This window comes from Sebastes umbrosus, chromosome 5, assembly GCF_015220745.1.
Source record: "Sebastes umbrosus isolate fSebUmb1 chromosome 5, fSebUmb1.pri, whole genome shotgun sequence".
NCBI lineage: Eukaryota > Metazoa > Chordata > Actinopteri > Perciformes > Sebastidae > Sebastes > Sebastes umbrosus.
The window spans coordinates 16,701,430-16,719,488 of record NC_051273.1 but is presented as its reverse complement, the minus strand read 5'-3'; the positions used below and the strand labels follow the sequence as shown (position 1 = coordinate 16,719,488).

Here is an 18,059-nt window from a genome sequence, read left to right as displayed (position 1 = left end):
AGGGGATGATAAGACACCGTTAATTCAATACTCACACGCTATACAGTATGTAACTTAAAGGGGAACTACAACCATTTTCAAAAGACGGTCCCAAAATAATAGTAAACATGAACGACAGTCTCCCAGATCCAAAAACTAAAGTTGTAAAACTTAAACCTAGGATGTCATGGGGTATAACGTGTGGAGGTGCTCCATAGACAATGAATAAGGAGAAATGTTCTAGATGACACTGAGAGCACCCAGAGGAATGATCTGAGTATATGGGAATATTTTCTGTTTCACAACTGAGATTACTATAATAGAATAAAGCTCATTTGGATATAAAAAAGAAAAAAAACATTCTGTGGGTCCACAAAATCCGTCTCCCTTTCATTGTCTATGGAGCAGCTCCAGACTTTATACTTCACAAGTTTGAGACTTATTTCTCCGGTTTCTGGCTTTGAGAGAGAGTAGCTCATGTTCACAAATATTGATTAAACTTTACTAGGCCATGGAAATAATATATTTGAATTCTTAATTTAGGTGATGTTCCCCTTTAAAAGAGCTATGGGTCGTTGTAGTCATTTCTCCTGTCCAATACTTGGCGTGAAGAGGTACCTTCATAGTGCAATTATGTTGTAAAAATTGGGGGACATTCAAAAGTTCAACTGAAGCTGATCAGCAGTCTTAGCCAAATTGAGTATAGGTCAGACATTGGGGATGGGGAGATACTTTGGCAGAGCTGCAAGCTCTGTTTGGCCATGAGGTGAATGACACAGTTCCAGACGGGGCTACAGTAAGCTAATGTTAATTTAAGTTCAGCCTGAAACAGATGGGTGATTCTTACAGTTTAATAACTGATCAGTGCCAACAAAGACAAGAAATACCACAAACTAAGTTTATCACCCAAAACATCACCATTTAATAAAGTATGCATAGTGCAAACATTTATACTTCAACCTGCAATTAGACCCATCACCCTAGAATAAGCAGCGAGGATCCAGAGAAACACCTCAGCAACAAACCAAAACATTACTATTTTACTAAGTTTTGAATCCTTTAAATGTCTGCCTTGCACATAGGGATGTCACGATACCAGAAATTTAGTAGTCAATACCAATACAAGTGAAATTCAACGATTCGCAATACCCAGTTCGACACCACGGTCAAAAACAATAACAAAACAATAAACACTTAAAGCTAGTGTTATGAAATTAAACAGGTTATAATTCCCTCCCTATTATCTATATTATATTGTTGTGAAAACCTTTCCTTCAAACAACTGTATTTATTAAAAACTAAAATAGATTACATTTGAACGCATCATGATAACGTTGTTACTGAATAGAGCTTGAACACATCATAAAGAAACTCAATGCAACCTCCATTAACGTTAGCTGTCAGCTCCGCAGGACTGTGCTGCCCACCGGCTGCTAACAGCTAACATTAACTAGCTGTCGTCCTGCCGATTTGTTGTTCACAATGTAACGTTATCCGGGAAAAAATAGGTAGTATCGGAGAAAAACAAGTACCGTTAAGTTTCAGGATTTTGGCATCGACTTGTAACCGAAGTATAAGTTCTCGTGACATCTCTACTTCTACTTTACTAAGAACATGTTCTGTTTAAAAACCACAACCCCCGTCTGGATATTCTGCTGTCCACAATATTGTCTGAATATAATGACGCATTTTCATTTAAATTTAATATCTAAAACAATCTTGTCTGATGTGTTATATAGCCACACACAATAAGTGGTTGTGTATTTGTAAACATTATGTGGGAAATTGTTGTGAAAATAATCTTAATATACAACAAAACCAGGATAAGAGCAAACAATAAGAGGGGACAATAAGGGGGAAAATCATATTGTTATGAGTCCATCTCTGCTCCAGTGAGCTCCTCGTTTCAATATAGATGAAGAAAGCTGGGCCCGGGGACAGCAGCGAGATACGCAGGCAGCCCACACATATCTGATGATGTACAGGCCTGCCTGCACATTCTAAGGAGAACACATTTTCTAGCTAGCCTTTTATAATTGTATTTTTTTCTTCCGTCCAAAAGGCCCTAGAGCTAGACTGGTATGCTCCATCTGAAGCGGTTGGTGTAGTAATGGGTCATAGTGATGCATTCATACTGGGACTGGCTTAATTGTATTATCAATCTCATCCAGACAGTGCTTTAGCCCCACAGCTCTGGACATACTACTGTCAGACACTCTGCATTAGTATTGGGGAGTGAACCATGAGGAATCGCAATCTTCACTTTCATCTGTTTCTCAAGCCTAAAACGGTGGGTTAGTTGGTTGGATGATGTTTTCATCAGAATTTGAACACCGCTATCCCTCAGTTCTCATCCTCTCTCTGTCACTTTCTACCCATCTGTCCGTCACTCTCTCTCTCTCTTTATCTTTTGGTGTGTCTTGTGTGTTGGTGGCCACGAGTCTTTTCCAATTTCATGCTATCTTTTAACAAGTTAATTATGTTGAGCCCTACAAAAGACTGAGGAGAGACAGAGGAGGTGGCAGAGGGACAACTGCCCAGGTCGACTCTTTGTTGTTCTATCTTGTTTTGTGTCTTATTCTCCAAGCACTACCCCCTCATCGCTTTTCTCTTCTCTATATTCTCTTGGTGTAACTCCCTCCTTTCCTTTTCCTCTCTTCCTCAGTGGTAATCTTTCCAGCGGCTCCAGTGGTGGAGGAGAGTTAGGAGATAAAAGCGCAGGGAGCTGAGGAGTCCTTGGCAAGCCTAAGGCAAGGAGAAGGTCAACAGGCCTGCTAAGAAGGGCTGTTATCATCTTGGTAACATGTTATCGGAGAGCCTGCAGTAGTGTTTATTTACAGTTATTGCTCCCTCTGGGTGCACACTTCAACGCCTGGGGCTGATTGCTCTGTAATGAGTTCAGGAACACAGGGAGCCGATGCAAGAAAAGAAGAGAAACAAGGGAGGCGAGAAATCACTGGCCAATAACCAATAGGTCAGCAAGAAAAAAAAATCAAGGAAGAACAGAAAACGCCGGTCGACGAAAATGCAGGAGAACAAGACAAAAAGCAAGTGTATTCTTCTAAACAAGACAGTTTTTCTTGCCAGTGCCATTTAAGAGCAAACAAATCACCCCAAAGTGGACGGCAGTTTCTCAAATGAGGTACAGCCCAGTTAATCCAGTACAGCAGTAAATGGCTCTTGACCTGCTGTGTTTGTTCTAAAGCAGGATCGCTGCCCGGACTGAAAACACTTGATCTCTAATGTCTAGAATCCCTCTTGTAATTTACTTAACCAGTGGTGCTTCTTCTCTGTATTTATTTGCTTGACCAGTCCAGCACTGTGCTAATCAGATTGGTTCATATTTAAAGGGCTAAAAGGTGAAGTGTCGAGAGTGAATCCAGGAGTTGAGCACATCAGGAGAGAGGATGTGTGTAAATCCCAGCACGGTGGGTTTTTCAACAGTTAGCAGCAACGCAGAGGAAATCTCTCATTGTGGAACAGCTTTTCAATCTAGGGAATTACACTAAGTGCCGCTACTGTCAATGCAATGCCAGCTTTTCAGAAAGAAAAAAAAAATGAAAAAGCAGGAAAAGGCTGTACTGAATGCCATTCAAAAGCCTTGGCAGAAGATCAAGGAGTTTTTCAGCAAGCATATTTCCAGGCACTGCACCCAGCCATCGTGCAATTAAGAGAAATTAAGATACGGAGCAATATATATATTTATAAAGTAACAAAATGAGAATATAAATTCTATTTTTTTTCTAGAATATACCATAAAAGTAAATCCATCCTATGACAGGCTAATCCCTTTTTATACCATCGGATATGGGAGATTAAGAGACATAATTTGGTAATTCAATTTAGACATAATTCATCACTGATGAAGAGCGCAGGGAGCTTTTTGGGTTGAAGTAGTTTCTCCATCACAGCAGGAGCCTCATGTAGATGCAAGATTCACGATGCAGAGATGATAACTGGGATGACTTCATTTAGAAAGAAAGAACTCCACACATCGTTGTATCTTAACATCTCTGCATTACGTTGTGGTTAAAGTCATAATAAGAATAGTATGGGACGGTGCCTTCAAGAACTGAAGCACTGGGAGAGAATCTCAGTCAGTGGAGTGGAGTTGTTAAAGTCAAAGTAGTTTTTCACTGTTACAAACCTTTGTTAAGGTTGAAAGGAGTAATAAAGTTTGCCGTCTTGGTTTCGGAATACGGCGCCTCCGTGTTGTTGTCATACATCCATGGTTGTTGTATACTGTAGTGTAGCTACGTATTGAATATGTCCATTTCACACAATGTGACTGGTTGATGCCTTTGTTCAACCTTGTTCCAAAAACAAATTATGATGCTTTTTCGCCGCGCAATATTTGCGTTCTGTGTAAAAGTACTCATGACAAAAACAACAGTTTGAAAAAAAAAAAGGCCTTAAGGCTAAACATCTGAGAACCTCTAAAACTAGAGTAGATACTATTTTGGTCTCTCTAAAACTAGAGCACATTCCAACATGTTCACTATTAACAACTGTTTGAAATGTCCACAGAAAAAAAAATCCTGATAACAGCATTTGCCCCCGAGGAGTGAATTTCAATGCTGTTTACTTTGAGCAGTAGACCTACAAGATAGCTGCCTGGATTCAGACCAAAATGTATTCTATCAAAATTCTGCTCCTATCAGTATTTCACCCTTCACTGTTTAAGCATATTCTGTACATGAATTTGTGTTATCAAACAAACCCTGGCACATCAATGAAGCTCATCTCACTGAGAGGTTTTCTAAATAAATCAGGAGAATAAACACAGGCATCTTGAAAAACATGAACTGGTAAAGCATTACAAATCCTCGCCATTTTTCCCCAAACCGCACAGTCTTGACTGGGATGACAAATGAGACGTCTGCTCTGAAACTGTGTTTATGGCATCAGGAATTGCTGGGAAATGAATTACTGGATGAATCACTGGAGCCTTGTGCGCGAGCAGAGCACCACTTGTGCAATGCCGAAATCTGGTTGCAGTAATTTTCACTTACGGCACACTTGTATCATGATGCTAGAGGCAGGCCCTGAGCCAATGAATAGTGATGCTCCAAAGTACATTTAGAACACAAAATAGCCTGAAGCTGGAATTTAAAAACAACAACAAAGTTAAACCTGTTTGTGTCACGACACATCCTTCAATACCGATGGAGTAACAACAATGCCAATTTTTATGTTACAAATAGGCTATTTCTTATAATATCCAGTGTCTGAATATTCCTTCCCTCAACCTTTCCAAATCTCACAGCCACACCGTGTATACAGTTGATAATCAAATCCTTTCATTACTCAAAATTTCCAAAACAGCTTGCTAGCATTTGGTGACATTTTGAGAATATGAGGTGCTGCCTAGGTCTCCTACGTAAAACTCATATCAGAACCATCAACAATTAACTTACAAAACACTGAGGTTGTTTGTACTATTTCCTGGCAGAGGAGGCATCTCCGACCACCGCTACTGAGCCAATGTGTTCACTCAGTGATTAGACGTGACCGTATGCAACAGGCCCGAGTGTCAGACAGGATTATCGCTCCGTTTCATTTGCTCTGCATTTCATGCAATCCTACTGATATCACTTTTCACCTCCCATGGCAGAACCCTCAGTCAAGCCCCCGTGAAGCCATGTGATAACGGCAGATAGTTGTTGTGTGTGGTTATTGGGATTCTCAGATTGACCACCTTTGGAACGTTTGTTCTGCTCAGACATGCAAATTAAGATAGAGAAGAAATAACAAACACGCTGTCTAGAAATAGTTGTATATTAATTCATTAAACCTGCTATAACTGATGTTTTGGCCACTGGCGGGGCTGGAAAAATAAACTGTAAACACAACACTGATATGACCTTTTAAGTTAAAGGCCAACAACTGTCATTTTTAAAACACTGATGTTATTCTGGAGGCTATATAACATGATGGAAAAAATACTGCAACTTGCTCATGTACGCACATATTGTGAGGGCGCAACGGGAAACCACAAGTTGGCAGTGTCATCACAGTAAACAGTAACTGCCTGTCAGCTAACATTATTTTACTATGTAAATAGCTAGCTACCAATATGACGTGCCTGTGGCTAGTATGGTCGCTAACTGCGGGATGAGCGTCACAATATGCGCTGAAATCCTATCATGGATCTCTCCATCCTAGTGGATTACTCCGCTCAAGGGGGCAGAACTTGCATAAACTATAACTGCTGGAAAACAAAATAAGTCAGAAAAATATGACACAGTTTCCCCGTCTTATAAGTGTTTATTGTTAACAGAAAATAGATTCAGAAAGTGACAGCATGTTTATTTAGATTGCAAATGCTGTTAAAACTCTATACTCCATTCATATTGCCACTGAGGCGGTTGATGTTTGCCGTGATGACGCTGCCACCTTGTGTTTTCCCGACGCGCCCTCGCAATATGCGCTTACATGAATAAGTTGCAGTATTTTTTCCATCATGTTATATAGCCTCCGAATAATATCAATGTTTAAAAAATGCCCGTTGTTCCCCTTTAATATGACAAACTTGTTAGCAACAGTTGCCTTTTTACACATCCAGCAGATACGGAGTAACATAGCACTCATTTGGAGACCTGTTTGTATCTACCTGATGGTTAAGTTCAATGTTTACTCTTTTTAGTGTTTTGCTCTCCACTCATTTATGTAACGTTACAAGATTTTGATATCGTTCTGGTTTCCGTTTGTAGTCAGAGTATTATTGCCCAATCACATTCACTTTGGTTGCAGGTAAACAGTCTGTGCAGAGAGCAAAAGAGGCGGAACGCATTGGCTGAGATTCAATCTCAGAACCCAGTTATCGTCTGAGGATGATTTCGCTTTTTATTGCTTTAATATTAGCTTGTAAACTTGCAATTTCTGAAACAATCTGGTCGTACACGTCATCTCTCAACTCCAACTCCATTGTTGTGTCTCAAGTTGCTTATCGGAATGTAAACAATGAGCAGCACACAGAAAAGGAACCCCAGAAATATTGCCCCTTGCCTACAGAGGCTTATCCGTCGTCAGACCCGTAGCCGATGAGTTCTGTGATTGGCTCTCCACCAACTGCTACCTACTTCTACTCTGCTCCTACCGGGCTAAAGAGCCAGATATTTTCCTCAGCTAGCCACTAACCTTTTCTCTGTGTTGTTTGATGATGAGCAGGAAGCATAGGGTGAGTTTTTGGACATTGATAGAGTGATGTGAAAGAACCAAAACAGTAACGTTAAGGGTTGGAAAATCAAAACAATAAACTGTAAGACGCTTTAAGCACTCTTTAGAGCTGAGGGAACTACAGAGTCGAGTGATTATTCTGTATAAGTTTGTCACTACAAGCAACTAGTCATGTGAGCCATTGTTAATATAAAAATATATAGTCGCTCTAAAGACATTGCATGCAATTTTTTTTTCTCTTAGCATTGCCCCTGCTGGGAAGCTTCCCTCAGGGTCAAACCGATATAACACAGCCCAACTCGCATGGCATGATATGGTACAAAAAGGGACATAAAACTGACAAAATATGCCCGAAGAAAGCCAGAGATAGGACATGGCGATAATAAAAAACACAATAATAATAAAGAGTAATCTCTTATGGATACAAATGGCCAATAAATAGCATAAATCAAAAGCAATGGTCTTGCCAACAGTCCCTAGACAACTCGAATTTATCTCCATACTCTACTTTTAAAAGAAAGAGAGAGGAGAGAAAACTGCTAAAAGAGAAACTGGAGAAGCCATTTAGTGATTTGAGCAGTGAAGCTTCTCCGCTGCCAAGGACATGTAAGAGAGACAGAGAGACTGGGAGTGCCTCTCAATACATCAGATGTCAGGAGTGCTCCCTCCCACTCAGACGAATGGATCTTGTTTTGGAAAGCCCATAAGAGTTAGAGCAATCTAAGGTTGGTGAGCTATACAAAAAAAAAATACAGTAAAAGCACAAAATCGAACAATCAAAAGGCTATGTGAGTGCACAATTCACAATATATCTTCATGGGTGGGGAGAAATATCTAAATTGAAAAACTTCATGTTGAATAAAAGAAAAAAAATGACATTGACAAAAAATATGTACAGTATTTCATCGTTTGGCTGCCTCTCCTTGTGGGTTGTTTCAGAAGAGAGGGAGGCGAGGCGAGGCAGAGAGCTGTATACTGCGGCAGGCCTCTCCAAAGCCACTCATTCTGAGCATCTAGCTTGATTGTAAAAACGTTTCCCTCTTCTTTAATCAATGGAAACTCAACTATCCTGATTCATGGGGCACTCTGGAGTATATAAATATCTTCTGACAAGCTTGACTGCGTTCTCCCCTGACCAGCTTCAGACCACCACCCTCCCCCCCAGAGTTCATATTATTCTTTTCTTCTGTACTTCCTTATTTCTTTTCCTCTTTCCAACCATCTCTCTCTCTGGTGGTTCATTTCTATCTCTCTGCCTTTGCTCTGTAAATGTTGCTTTAGCTACGACTCTAATCAGTCATTCTTTAGAGGGACTGTGCAACTGCAACATGACCATTTCTGGGAAAAGATAAGGCCGGACAGATTAAATACACTGCAAGAAAGGAATGAGAAAATTAAAGGGGGGAAAAAAGCAAAAAGGAAGAAAAAAAGCAACGAAACCTTCATCATCAGTGAACAGTGGAAATATTTTCTTCAACATTTATCCTCATTACTTATCTCCTGGCAGGCTTTTTCTATCTCTCTCTTTCTTTTCTTTATCTTGACGATAGAGAAAATATTTCTTCATCAATTATCATTACTGAGGGGTGATTTAAAATCTGCACAGCAAATCCATGAAGTGCTTCAGTGATTCTATAAAGTCTTTAATGTCAGAGGTGGAAACCTTAATTTAGAGAAAGTGTTGTCGTAAAACATAAACACAGGCATTGCCCTACTTTTGACTTAGATAAAAACATTCATAAACTGAATTTATGAATATTGTCATACTGTACAATCACAGTTTTTCCATGCTAACTTACATGCTTATGGTAAAGATATGAAATAGAGGTCCATTCGAATATTTTTCCCCACACAAAATGTTCCGTGCAAATTTTTCAAACAAAAATCTGTGCTTGTTGTGAAACAGCTTTTAGTCACACAAAAACATGGGAAAATAGGGTCTAGGTTGAAAAATGCCAAAGTTACCCTTTAATGCGTGATTTTCTCAGTTTAACAAACTGTGACAAGATAAACAAGTCAGGTTAGCAACTTAATGAAACAAAAATATATAAGTCTCAAAAGGCCTTGACTATTTGGGTCCTAACTGACAGAAATATCGGTGTGTGCATATCTGTCCTCCAGTCTGCCATATAAGTTGGATTGTATTGAGCGAATTGATCGTAAAGCCAGATGAGTCTATGAGTTGTGCTTATCAATGGACCCCATTAAACACTTGTCACCCCCGGGGAATTTCTTTGACCATGCAAGTCATTGTCAGCAGACAGCAGTCTGACTAATCAATGAGTGCTTAATTACATCTGGTGCAGAGTCCAGAGGTGGAGTAAAACAATATGCCCACACTGCCAGTGTCATCTTTTGTAGCGGCAGATGGTACTTTAGTCAGCGAACATTGTGAGGATCAACCCACAAAAGAATTTGGGACTTAGCTGAAAATGTCAACAGTTGGAGTCTGTGACGAAACAAATGTGACGAGACAAGATAAGAATGTCATTTGGATTTCACTCTAAAAAACAATTAGGCTTCTCTTATCACTTTCATGAATCTCTGCCTCTTGACACAATACACAACAATGGGCCAAGACTTAATGTTTACAGATTAACAACATCTTCTATTCTCTACCATGATTTTGCATTGTCCTAAGTAGCATAAAAAGATGATCTCAACAAGTAAAACTCTATTTGCATATGGGGGTTTAATGAGCATTTGCATATTGCTCTTTACACAGTCAACCAAAGCAATAAGTAAGGTTTGCAATGACTTAAGAAAATAGTCATAATGTTGAAGTTCTACTGTACCAAACACTGCATAGTCGGGGTCATCATCATACTGTATGTTATCTTTAAGCAGAAATGGGAAAAGGCTTTTAATGGTTTAGAATAATGCAGTGTCAGAGGACCTGTTGGCTGAGACACCTACTGTATGTAAATCTGAGGGCCATCACTGACTTGATCAGCATAGGGCTGACAACAAAGTGAATTAAGCCTCATCTAAATGTAAATGAGGTTTTATACCTTTGGCAAACAGCTTACATAACCAGTGTCTATTTTAATAAACCAATTAGATTTTATTCTGTGCTATACTAATGCAACAAAATAAAATCTGTGCTTTATGAAAATGTACATGGGATGCAGATAGCTGTCGACCAAAGGAAGGGAAAAAAAGCGGGGCACAAACCTCAATGAGTTATAGGTCTGCATAAATTTCAAATGAAAACGTCCGCTTGAAATACCGTGTTTCCGCCATGCAATCTGGTTTGAGAGGAGTAAAATAGACATAGACTGTCATGAAAGACCATTTCAGTAGCTTTGAGAAATCTACATGCCCGTCTAACATGCAATACAAGAGACGGGAACTAACACACTAGTCTCCAATTTCCTTCCTGTCATTGGTATCACACATATCACTGAATTTATTAAAAACTGCAGCTCATTTTATAAGCCTTACTGATACTTCAGGTATGCACACTCAAGTCTGAATATGGGCACTAAATCGACTGTAAAAACAAAATGGCATGCTTCTGGTTAGATAAACCTTGAAATCTTATGTTGTTTAAAAAGTTTAGATATTATATGCATAAGTAGATCTTCAAATATAAACACCTCCGCTGATTAAAAACACATTCATTCTACCAACATTGGACTATTATATATAAAATTAAAGTTTCACCATATTAAAAAATAACTATAAATGCAAAAGAAAATGTTTATAGCTACAAAAAAAAGACCAAGTCCACAGTTTCACCAATGTCAAGCCAAGTCAAGTTTGTTTGAGTTATACAATGTAACTCAGCGTCTGTGTTTAAGGGAAATCAGTAGTGAATGAAAACACAGGTGCTGTTTATATTAGGCCACCATTACTTATTTCACTGATAAATTAGTGGGGTTTTTTTAAATAATTGTGGGGTTAAGACCCCAATGCATTTTCTAGTAAGAATTTCAGTTTTCTATTTCATTAAATGTCAATTAAACATGTTACATAATATGACATATTTACCTTAAAAGATAACATTCAGTGTGTTTTACAGAAGTAGTGTATTTACTCCAACCCTGTCTCCTACAAAATTACATTTCCATACAACTAATATGCATTCTCAATTACGTTCCGAGGGAAACGTATTTGCTCCCTGATAGCGGTCGCTGTTTTATACCGTTTTAAACATGTGGTTAACGTTGTAAACTGAAACAAAACAAACGCAACAAACCTTCTTCGCTAGGTTTAGGCAACAAAACTACTTGTGTTAGGTTTAATAAAAAAAACATCATGGTTCGGCTTAAAATGTTATTAAGCTACAGACGTAATTAAAACTAGTGAACGTTGACTTTTAGTTTCACACGGGACACGAACAGCGATCTCCTGGTTAAAAGTCCTGTGCTTGTTTGACCCATCCAACACCCCGTCCTCCTCCCTACTATCACTACAATTAACGTATCACAAATACCTCAAAAACAAACGTAATCTGCGACAAGTCGTTTCCCTCAAAACGAAAACGTCGAGGCTGATTTAATCATACTATGGTAAAATGATGACGTTAAGTGAATGTACGAATTGAGTGGTTCCAGTAGCCTTTACGCATTTTTTTTCTGCTCTAAAACTTGCCACCACTGGACGGAGAAACCTTTTTACAGCTACTTTTAAAGGCCACAGAGGGTGTGTGAGTTTATATAGATAATGGGAGAAGCATCATTTTGAAGGTGGTAATGTGAGATTGGGAACATTTCTATTGCCTCAACACGGCTCTCAACATGGCGACGGCTGCTATGTCAACAAAGCACAGAGAAGCTTGGATTACAACACACACAGAGTGAGAGTGACCTCATTATCTGCTCGGGTAGCCATTACTCCTCTATCTTTACATAGCTAATAGCTGTTTGATGCATAAATGCTCTGGATTTCATGTTGAGCACCTTTAAGAAGGAATGACTTCAATGAACAGGTTTGCAATAATTAGAAATCAGAAGATAATAACTCCTTGGTACAAGTTATCCAGGCATACACTTAAGAGTATTTACTGTGAAGGAACTATCATAAACTAATACCGAGGCTCACTTTAAAGTAAGGCGGACAAAATCAGTAATGCTTAAATGAAACAGCAACAGGGCATTCATTTGACATTAGCTGGCAAACATCAATTCATCCCCCATTCTAACTTTAGTAATGCATTTACTGGAAAGAGATTAATATCAATTCCATAAATCATTCAGGAGATACATCCGGAGCCAGAGACACTGGTATGTTAGCCGATCTCAGTGTGGAAGCTCAGCAGCCATTAATCAATGTCTGAGCTCCTCTGGCCATGTCATCTGGGAAAAAAGGCAAATTTATAAAAAGGGCAATCGCTACACTGATATCTCAGCACAATCCTCCTAATGTTACATATTTAGATCTTTACGCTGCGGGGCTATATTTATGCACTCACCTTCATTTGACTCTTGTCTACTGTGTACAAAACTGTGGATTAGGTTCCCTATTTCCTTATTTATCCCTTTATATGCCCATACAAGATTCACTTTACTCTTATGAATTAGTAGTAGGGCTAGGACATGTGACAACTGTAACTGAAAACTGAACTTATTCGCATTCTCTAACTCTCTGAAAAACAAGTGTTCAAAGACAACATAATAATTAAAGTCAACTTTGGAGAACAACTTTGACAACGACACCAAGGCCAGACATCAGAAAGTAAACAGGGTGAAGTTAAAGTTCATCTCAGTCTGTCTGTGGAAATATGAAATCTGAGTGCCATCTGAACCTAATCTCCAAACAGAGATTCTGTCCAAGAGAGACCGACTGATTCTCTGATTTACTTTGCATACTTGTGTGCTTGAGTGTGTGGCTCTAACCAACTGACCTTGTCAGTGGTGAGAAAGTTCTTTATTTTCATTGTTGTGCCATTCAGCTGTCAACCAAAGGCCGTTAACAAATAACACTAGAGCATATTAACTTCATCTTACTGTATTCCTAGCTCCAACAAAAGAGATGGACAAGGTTACAGGTAGCTCACCATTTCAAGTATACTTAACATATTTCTCTTTTTAACCACGCTGGCCATAGTACAGGAAGAATAGAGGTAGGAGGCCACTGCAAGAAAATAGCTCAAACAACACCTACTCCCTGCGCTGAGTTCTAGTTATTCATAATAAAGATTTTAAGAGCCTCGCACTTGTCTATAAATCTTTATGTGAACTACCTGATTATACTGCTGCCAAGGTATGTCTTGATAGAGCTCTCAGATACACAGACTCACAGTTAGTTGCTATATCCAAAATCTCGTCTCTCAACAAATATATACTGTATGTTGAAAATGCCTTTTGCTTTTGTACCCAAACCCTGAAATAGTCTAATTGTCGTATTGGCTTTCATTGTTTTCTTTCAATATAAAGCCCTTTCTTCTTTTAAAGGTAATACAGACTGTAAATGAAGCTATTGTAGTAGTAATAGTAGTAGTACTAGTAGTGGTAGTAGCATTGGTTGGGGCTTATATCTTGATTAAAAAATGATAATGGAAATGGCTGCGAAAGTGGGAAAGCATGTCAAAGATATGGAGCATGGTGTGAGAATTGAACCTCTACTTCCAACTGATTGCTTGTTTATTGTCATACTACATGAGTACGCCAAAACTAATGAACAAAGCTTGTGGGCTGGAACATAAAGCCTGAGAAGGTTGGATAAATAAGATGGTGCTAAACCATGCAAAGATTTAAAATTCAAAAGATGAAACTTAATGTCAGCTCTAGTAGAAATAGGCAATGCAAAGGATAGAATTTGTGTACTGCGGTCAAATGTATTTGATCTACATGTAATGAAAATCTTAGAAGCCGCAGTATTTTGAACAAGCTGGAAGTGTTTGGTTGAAACTTTAGGCTGGAGTGATGTGTGAAAATATGTAAGTATGTGTCTGACTGAAAAGGTATCAGCCTTATTTGCGTTGGAAGGGACATGGAACCACTTTTTGGGTCTATTTGCAGTTGAGTCAAATACGTCACATGTCCTACATGCACAATAAAAGCTATATACTGTATATAATAAACTGATCTTAATGATGTTGCACATTAAAAGCTTTCCGAGAGTAGCTCAATCTTTTCTAGGACATTTTGGCCAATATTGTCATTTTCCAAGTTTTTCCAGGTTTTCAAACATGCACAGGAACATTTATAGTTAGCTTAAAGGTTTGTTAAAAGTGCTAAATGTGAGATTGGGAGCATTTCTATTGCCTCTGCACGCCACAGCTCTCTACATGGTGATGGCAAGCCCGGCAGTGCTAACAGCGCTAATAGTGAAAACAAAGGCAACAGTGGTGACAGATCTAACAGTGTTAATCTGGGGGGGGAACCCGGAAGGTGGGTGCTACGCTTCCACAACGGCACCGTCGGTCAGGACGGCGTTATTTATTTCAATGTGATTTTATGTCATGACTGAGAAGAAGCAGCCTGATCTATAATATCCAACATACTGTGTGTAAAATATTCACCTCTTTAGTGTGTGTGTTTAATGTCTTGGCGTGAGGGAGGGCCCATACCGAATCTTGCACTGGAGCTTGTAATTATTTGCAGTCTCCAGTGGCCATGGCAGTGACACACAAAACCAAATTAGGATGTCACCAACATGAAAAGAACAATATAAAACATTTCATGGATTAACACTTTAACTCCCACCTTTTTTTTTTTTTTTTTTTTTACTGACGTGCCGTTTCTCAAATGTACTACTCACCACTCTCAAAGCAAGCATCAAAAACCAGATGTCCTTTCCGCGGAGCTCCTGAGTAACCTGGTGGGCTCACCGTCAGTTTATTCACATTCCCCACCAATGCATCCTCTCCTCCAGCTTCACTGCCTGAAAAACAAGTACAATATGAAGGATTAAGAGGAGTCTCACTTTACGCAAAGGTGTTGTGTAAAAATGTGTTAAGAATGTGTGATAAGCTTTTTCTAACTTCATTTTAAAGGATGTAAGCCCAGCTTGCAGATCAATAAATGAGACTCTCATACAGAATGCTGACCTTAAAGTAAAAACATAGCTAAGCTGTCATGCACAAAGTTATGTCACTGCTAAACCCAAATTATGGGTAAAAATGACAAGATAAAAAAGATACAAAATATTTTAAAGTAAAATGTCGCTCCTTAGAAATAGTGATGTATATGTGACATCTTTGTAATAGTGACTTTTGTCAACTTTAAACTATAAACAAAACAGTTGATCTGCATTGCAAAATGAAGTGACACAAATAAATAAAGCATATGAAGGATGAAAGAGATCTTTATTTTTGTGTTTGGAGCACAAAAATAAAGACAATATAAATGTCTGGGTTTGTTCGCAGTTTTTATATAATAAAAGAAGTAAAAGTACATTTTATTTTCTTACTATTTTTCTTTTTGTATAACTGTAGTTATAGTTATAGTTAGTATATAGTATAGTATAGTTATAGTGTAGTATATATTATTACAGGCCAATACATTTCAACAGGGTTTAAAATAATTTCTCTTTGTTTTAACACTTGGTGACATTACCTTGAACTGGTAGTAGTGCACAAATGAGACAATATTGTCTTTCTGATTGGCCTGTGATATTGTTTAATATTATATATTTAAATTATGTTTACATTTTATGCATTTGAATTGTTTACGTATTTGTGCTTTTCTTTTCTTTTATCTTATTTGGTCTCTTTGTAATCTGTCTTTTACCACCAAATATCGACACTCAATGCAATTGAGTAGAAACATTGCAACATACCATACCCAATAAGCCCTTTTCACAGCAGCCATGTTGACAGGTGAACAAACACAGGTGTAATTGATACACTTAATTATGGTCCCATTCTATTCAGTGTAACACTCACATTTTGCACTAACCATATAATGGTTGTCCATGTTTGCAATTAGGTCCTGGAATGTAATTTGCAATGTGCAATACTCCTGGTACTTTATTCTATTTATTCCTTTATTATTTTATCTCGTCTTGTTTTTATTCTTGTATTTATTGTTTTTATTGCAAATATTTTTATTCTTGTACTTTTATTGATCTTGCACCTCCATATGCCACCTACTGTGTTCCCTCTGTCATTGATGATCGTGCAGTATGAATGTGTATATGTCTCGGTGGACTGCAGAAACTGAATTGCCTTTCAGGGATAAATAAAGCTATCTGTATCTGTAAATAAATATTATGCAGCAACAGAAAAACATCATAGATTCTGTCCAGTATGAGTATTATTAGTTTTAAAGATATTTCCATTTATGTTTGTTCAAAGTCTGTTATGTATTTATCTATAAATGTACCTTTTGTTGCCATTTATTCATGCATTATGTCTTTAATGTAGGAGGGTAACGTTGCAAAACGACAGTAGTACCTACTGTACATAGCAGTTCAGTAGAGGAGCTAAAGCTAGCTAGCACACACTCATATAGCCAACACACCTGCACTACCTCGTGCTCTAACGAAGCCAGGTGGTTAACATGCCAGCAGTTTTATTAAGTATTTCCGTGAGGTACATTGCTCTTGTATTGTTATATGGTTGGTTAACGGTCTGTAGCAGCGACGTTAGCTCATAACAAGCTGCTGGTGACATGACTCTTGTCTTGTTTACATCCTTGCACCTGCTAGCTAGCAGGTTAGCACCCTTCAATATAAAGGCACGGAGCGAGCCCGTAACATGCAGCTATCGTCACACACACTGGGCGTCACCCCGCGTCCTTCTGCTTTGTATAGCAATGAAGAAGAAGAAGTCAGGTAAGGGCTCGTATTTACACACCAGTCTCGACGTCTCTAACAGTGCTCTCCTCCATCTTCCTCTCCATTCTGGTACACAGCAGCCGACGCTCCATGTGTGTTGCCACGGCAACGGAGAGGAGGAGGGAGAGGCGCTGTCATCTCCATCAGTAGGGATGCAGAAACACACAGGGCATATGCAGTGTTTAGAAGTAAGCTGAGCCAAGTTCAGTTGTTTGAATTATATACCAGAGTAACAACAGAAGATATTTTGATATAGACGATTTCTGCACTTCATCACAAAAAAAAAAAAAAAAAATGCTGATGATCAGAGTCGTTTTGTGTAGTGCTAATGTAACAGGGTCATTATGTATTATGTATATTTTGTTCTCTGGTTGTTATAATTAAACAAAATTGATCTGGTTACAGTTTATTTTGACTGGAAGGACCTGCATGGAAATTCTACACGTGGAATGATATTTTCACATTTGCAGATCGCTTCCTGTGGATTTGTGGGCCACATGACATTTGTAAACTTTCCTCCTGTTTGTTTACAGACTTTTGTCCGATTGGTACAGCAGCAGATCTGAGATAATAGTTGTAATCCACAGAAGACAATTCACAAAAAATGTACCATGATTACGTAAACAAACAGGAGGAAAGTTACGAATGTCATGTGGCCCATAAATCCACAGGAAGCGATCTGCAAATGCACAAATATCATTCCACGTGTAGAAATAGATGTACAAATGTGTAGATATCACTTTACATGTAAATCTTAAAATACGTATTTGCAAATCGCCCTTTATTTTTGTGGATGTGACTTTACACAACACAACACAAATACAAAAATACATGTTTGTGGATAGTGATATATTTGGAAATCATGGTAGACATTTGTGGAATGTCTTCTGTGGATTAACTAACTAATAAAGTCCAATAAAAACTTCCATAGACCTCCAAACCTCCTCCTTCACTTCTTCTTCTGTGGTCCCTACTATAAATCCCTTTGCCCCTTCCCTTCTCCCCCTTTTGTACAATTATCCTTTGAGTATCATTTCTTTTGGCTCATTTATTATCCTAAATCCATCCTATTATTTCTAGTATTGTTTTTTTAATATTTTTGTTTCCTACAATGTTATAATGTCTAGCCCAACCTGTCAATATATTGATTTCAACAAACTGGCATTTAAAAATTG

At 38.4% G+C, this 18,059-nt stretch overlaps 1 protein-coding gene across 1 annotated transcript in view; it reads right to left on the bottom strand.

Annotated features, from left to right (window-relative positions):
* The window catches only part of agbl4 (ATP/GTP binding protein-like 4), a 320,866-nt gene extending 303,834 nt beyond the window's left edge, over positions 1-17,032 (bottom strand). Inside the window, exons 1-2 of the mRNA XM_037769115.1 lie at positions 16,904-17,032; positions 14,866-14,988 (exon numbers count right to left, since the gene is read on the bottom strand). Coding sequence (XP_037625043.1) covers positions 14,866-14,988; positions 16,904-16,976 — 196 coding nt within the window. The 5' untranslated portion in view covers positions 16,977-17,032. The remainder of the gene's footprint in view (positions 1-14,865; positions 14,989-16,903) is intronic.
* Positions 17,033-18,059: the final 1,027 nt, after the last annotated feature.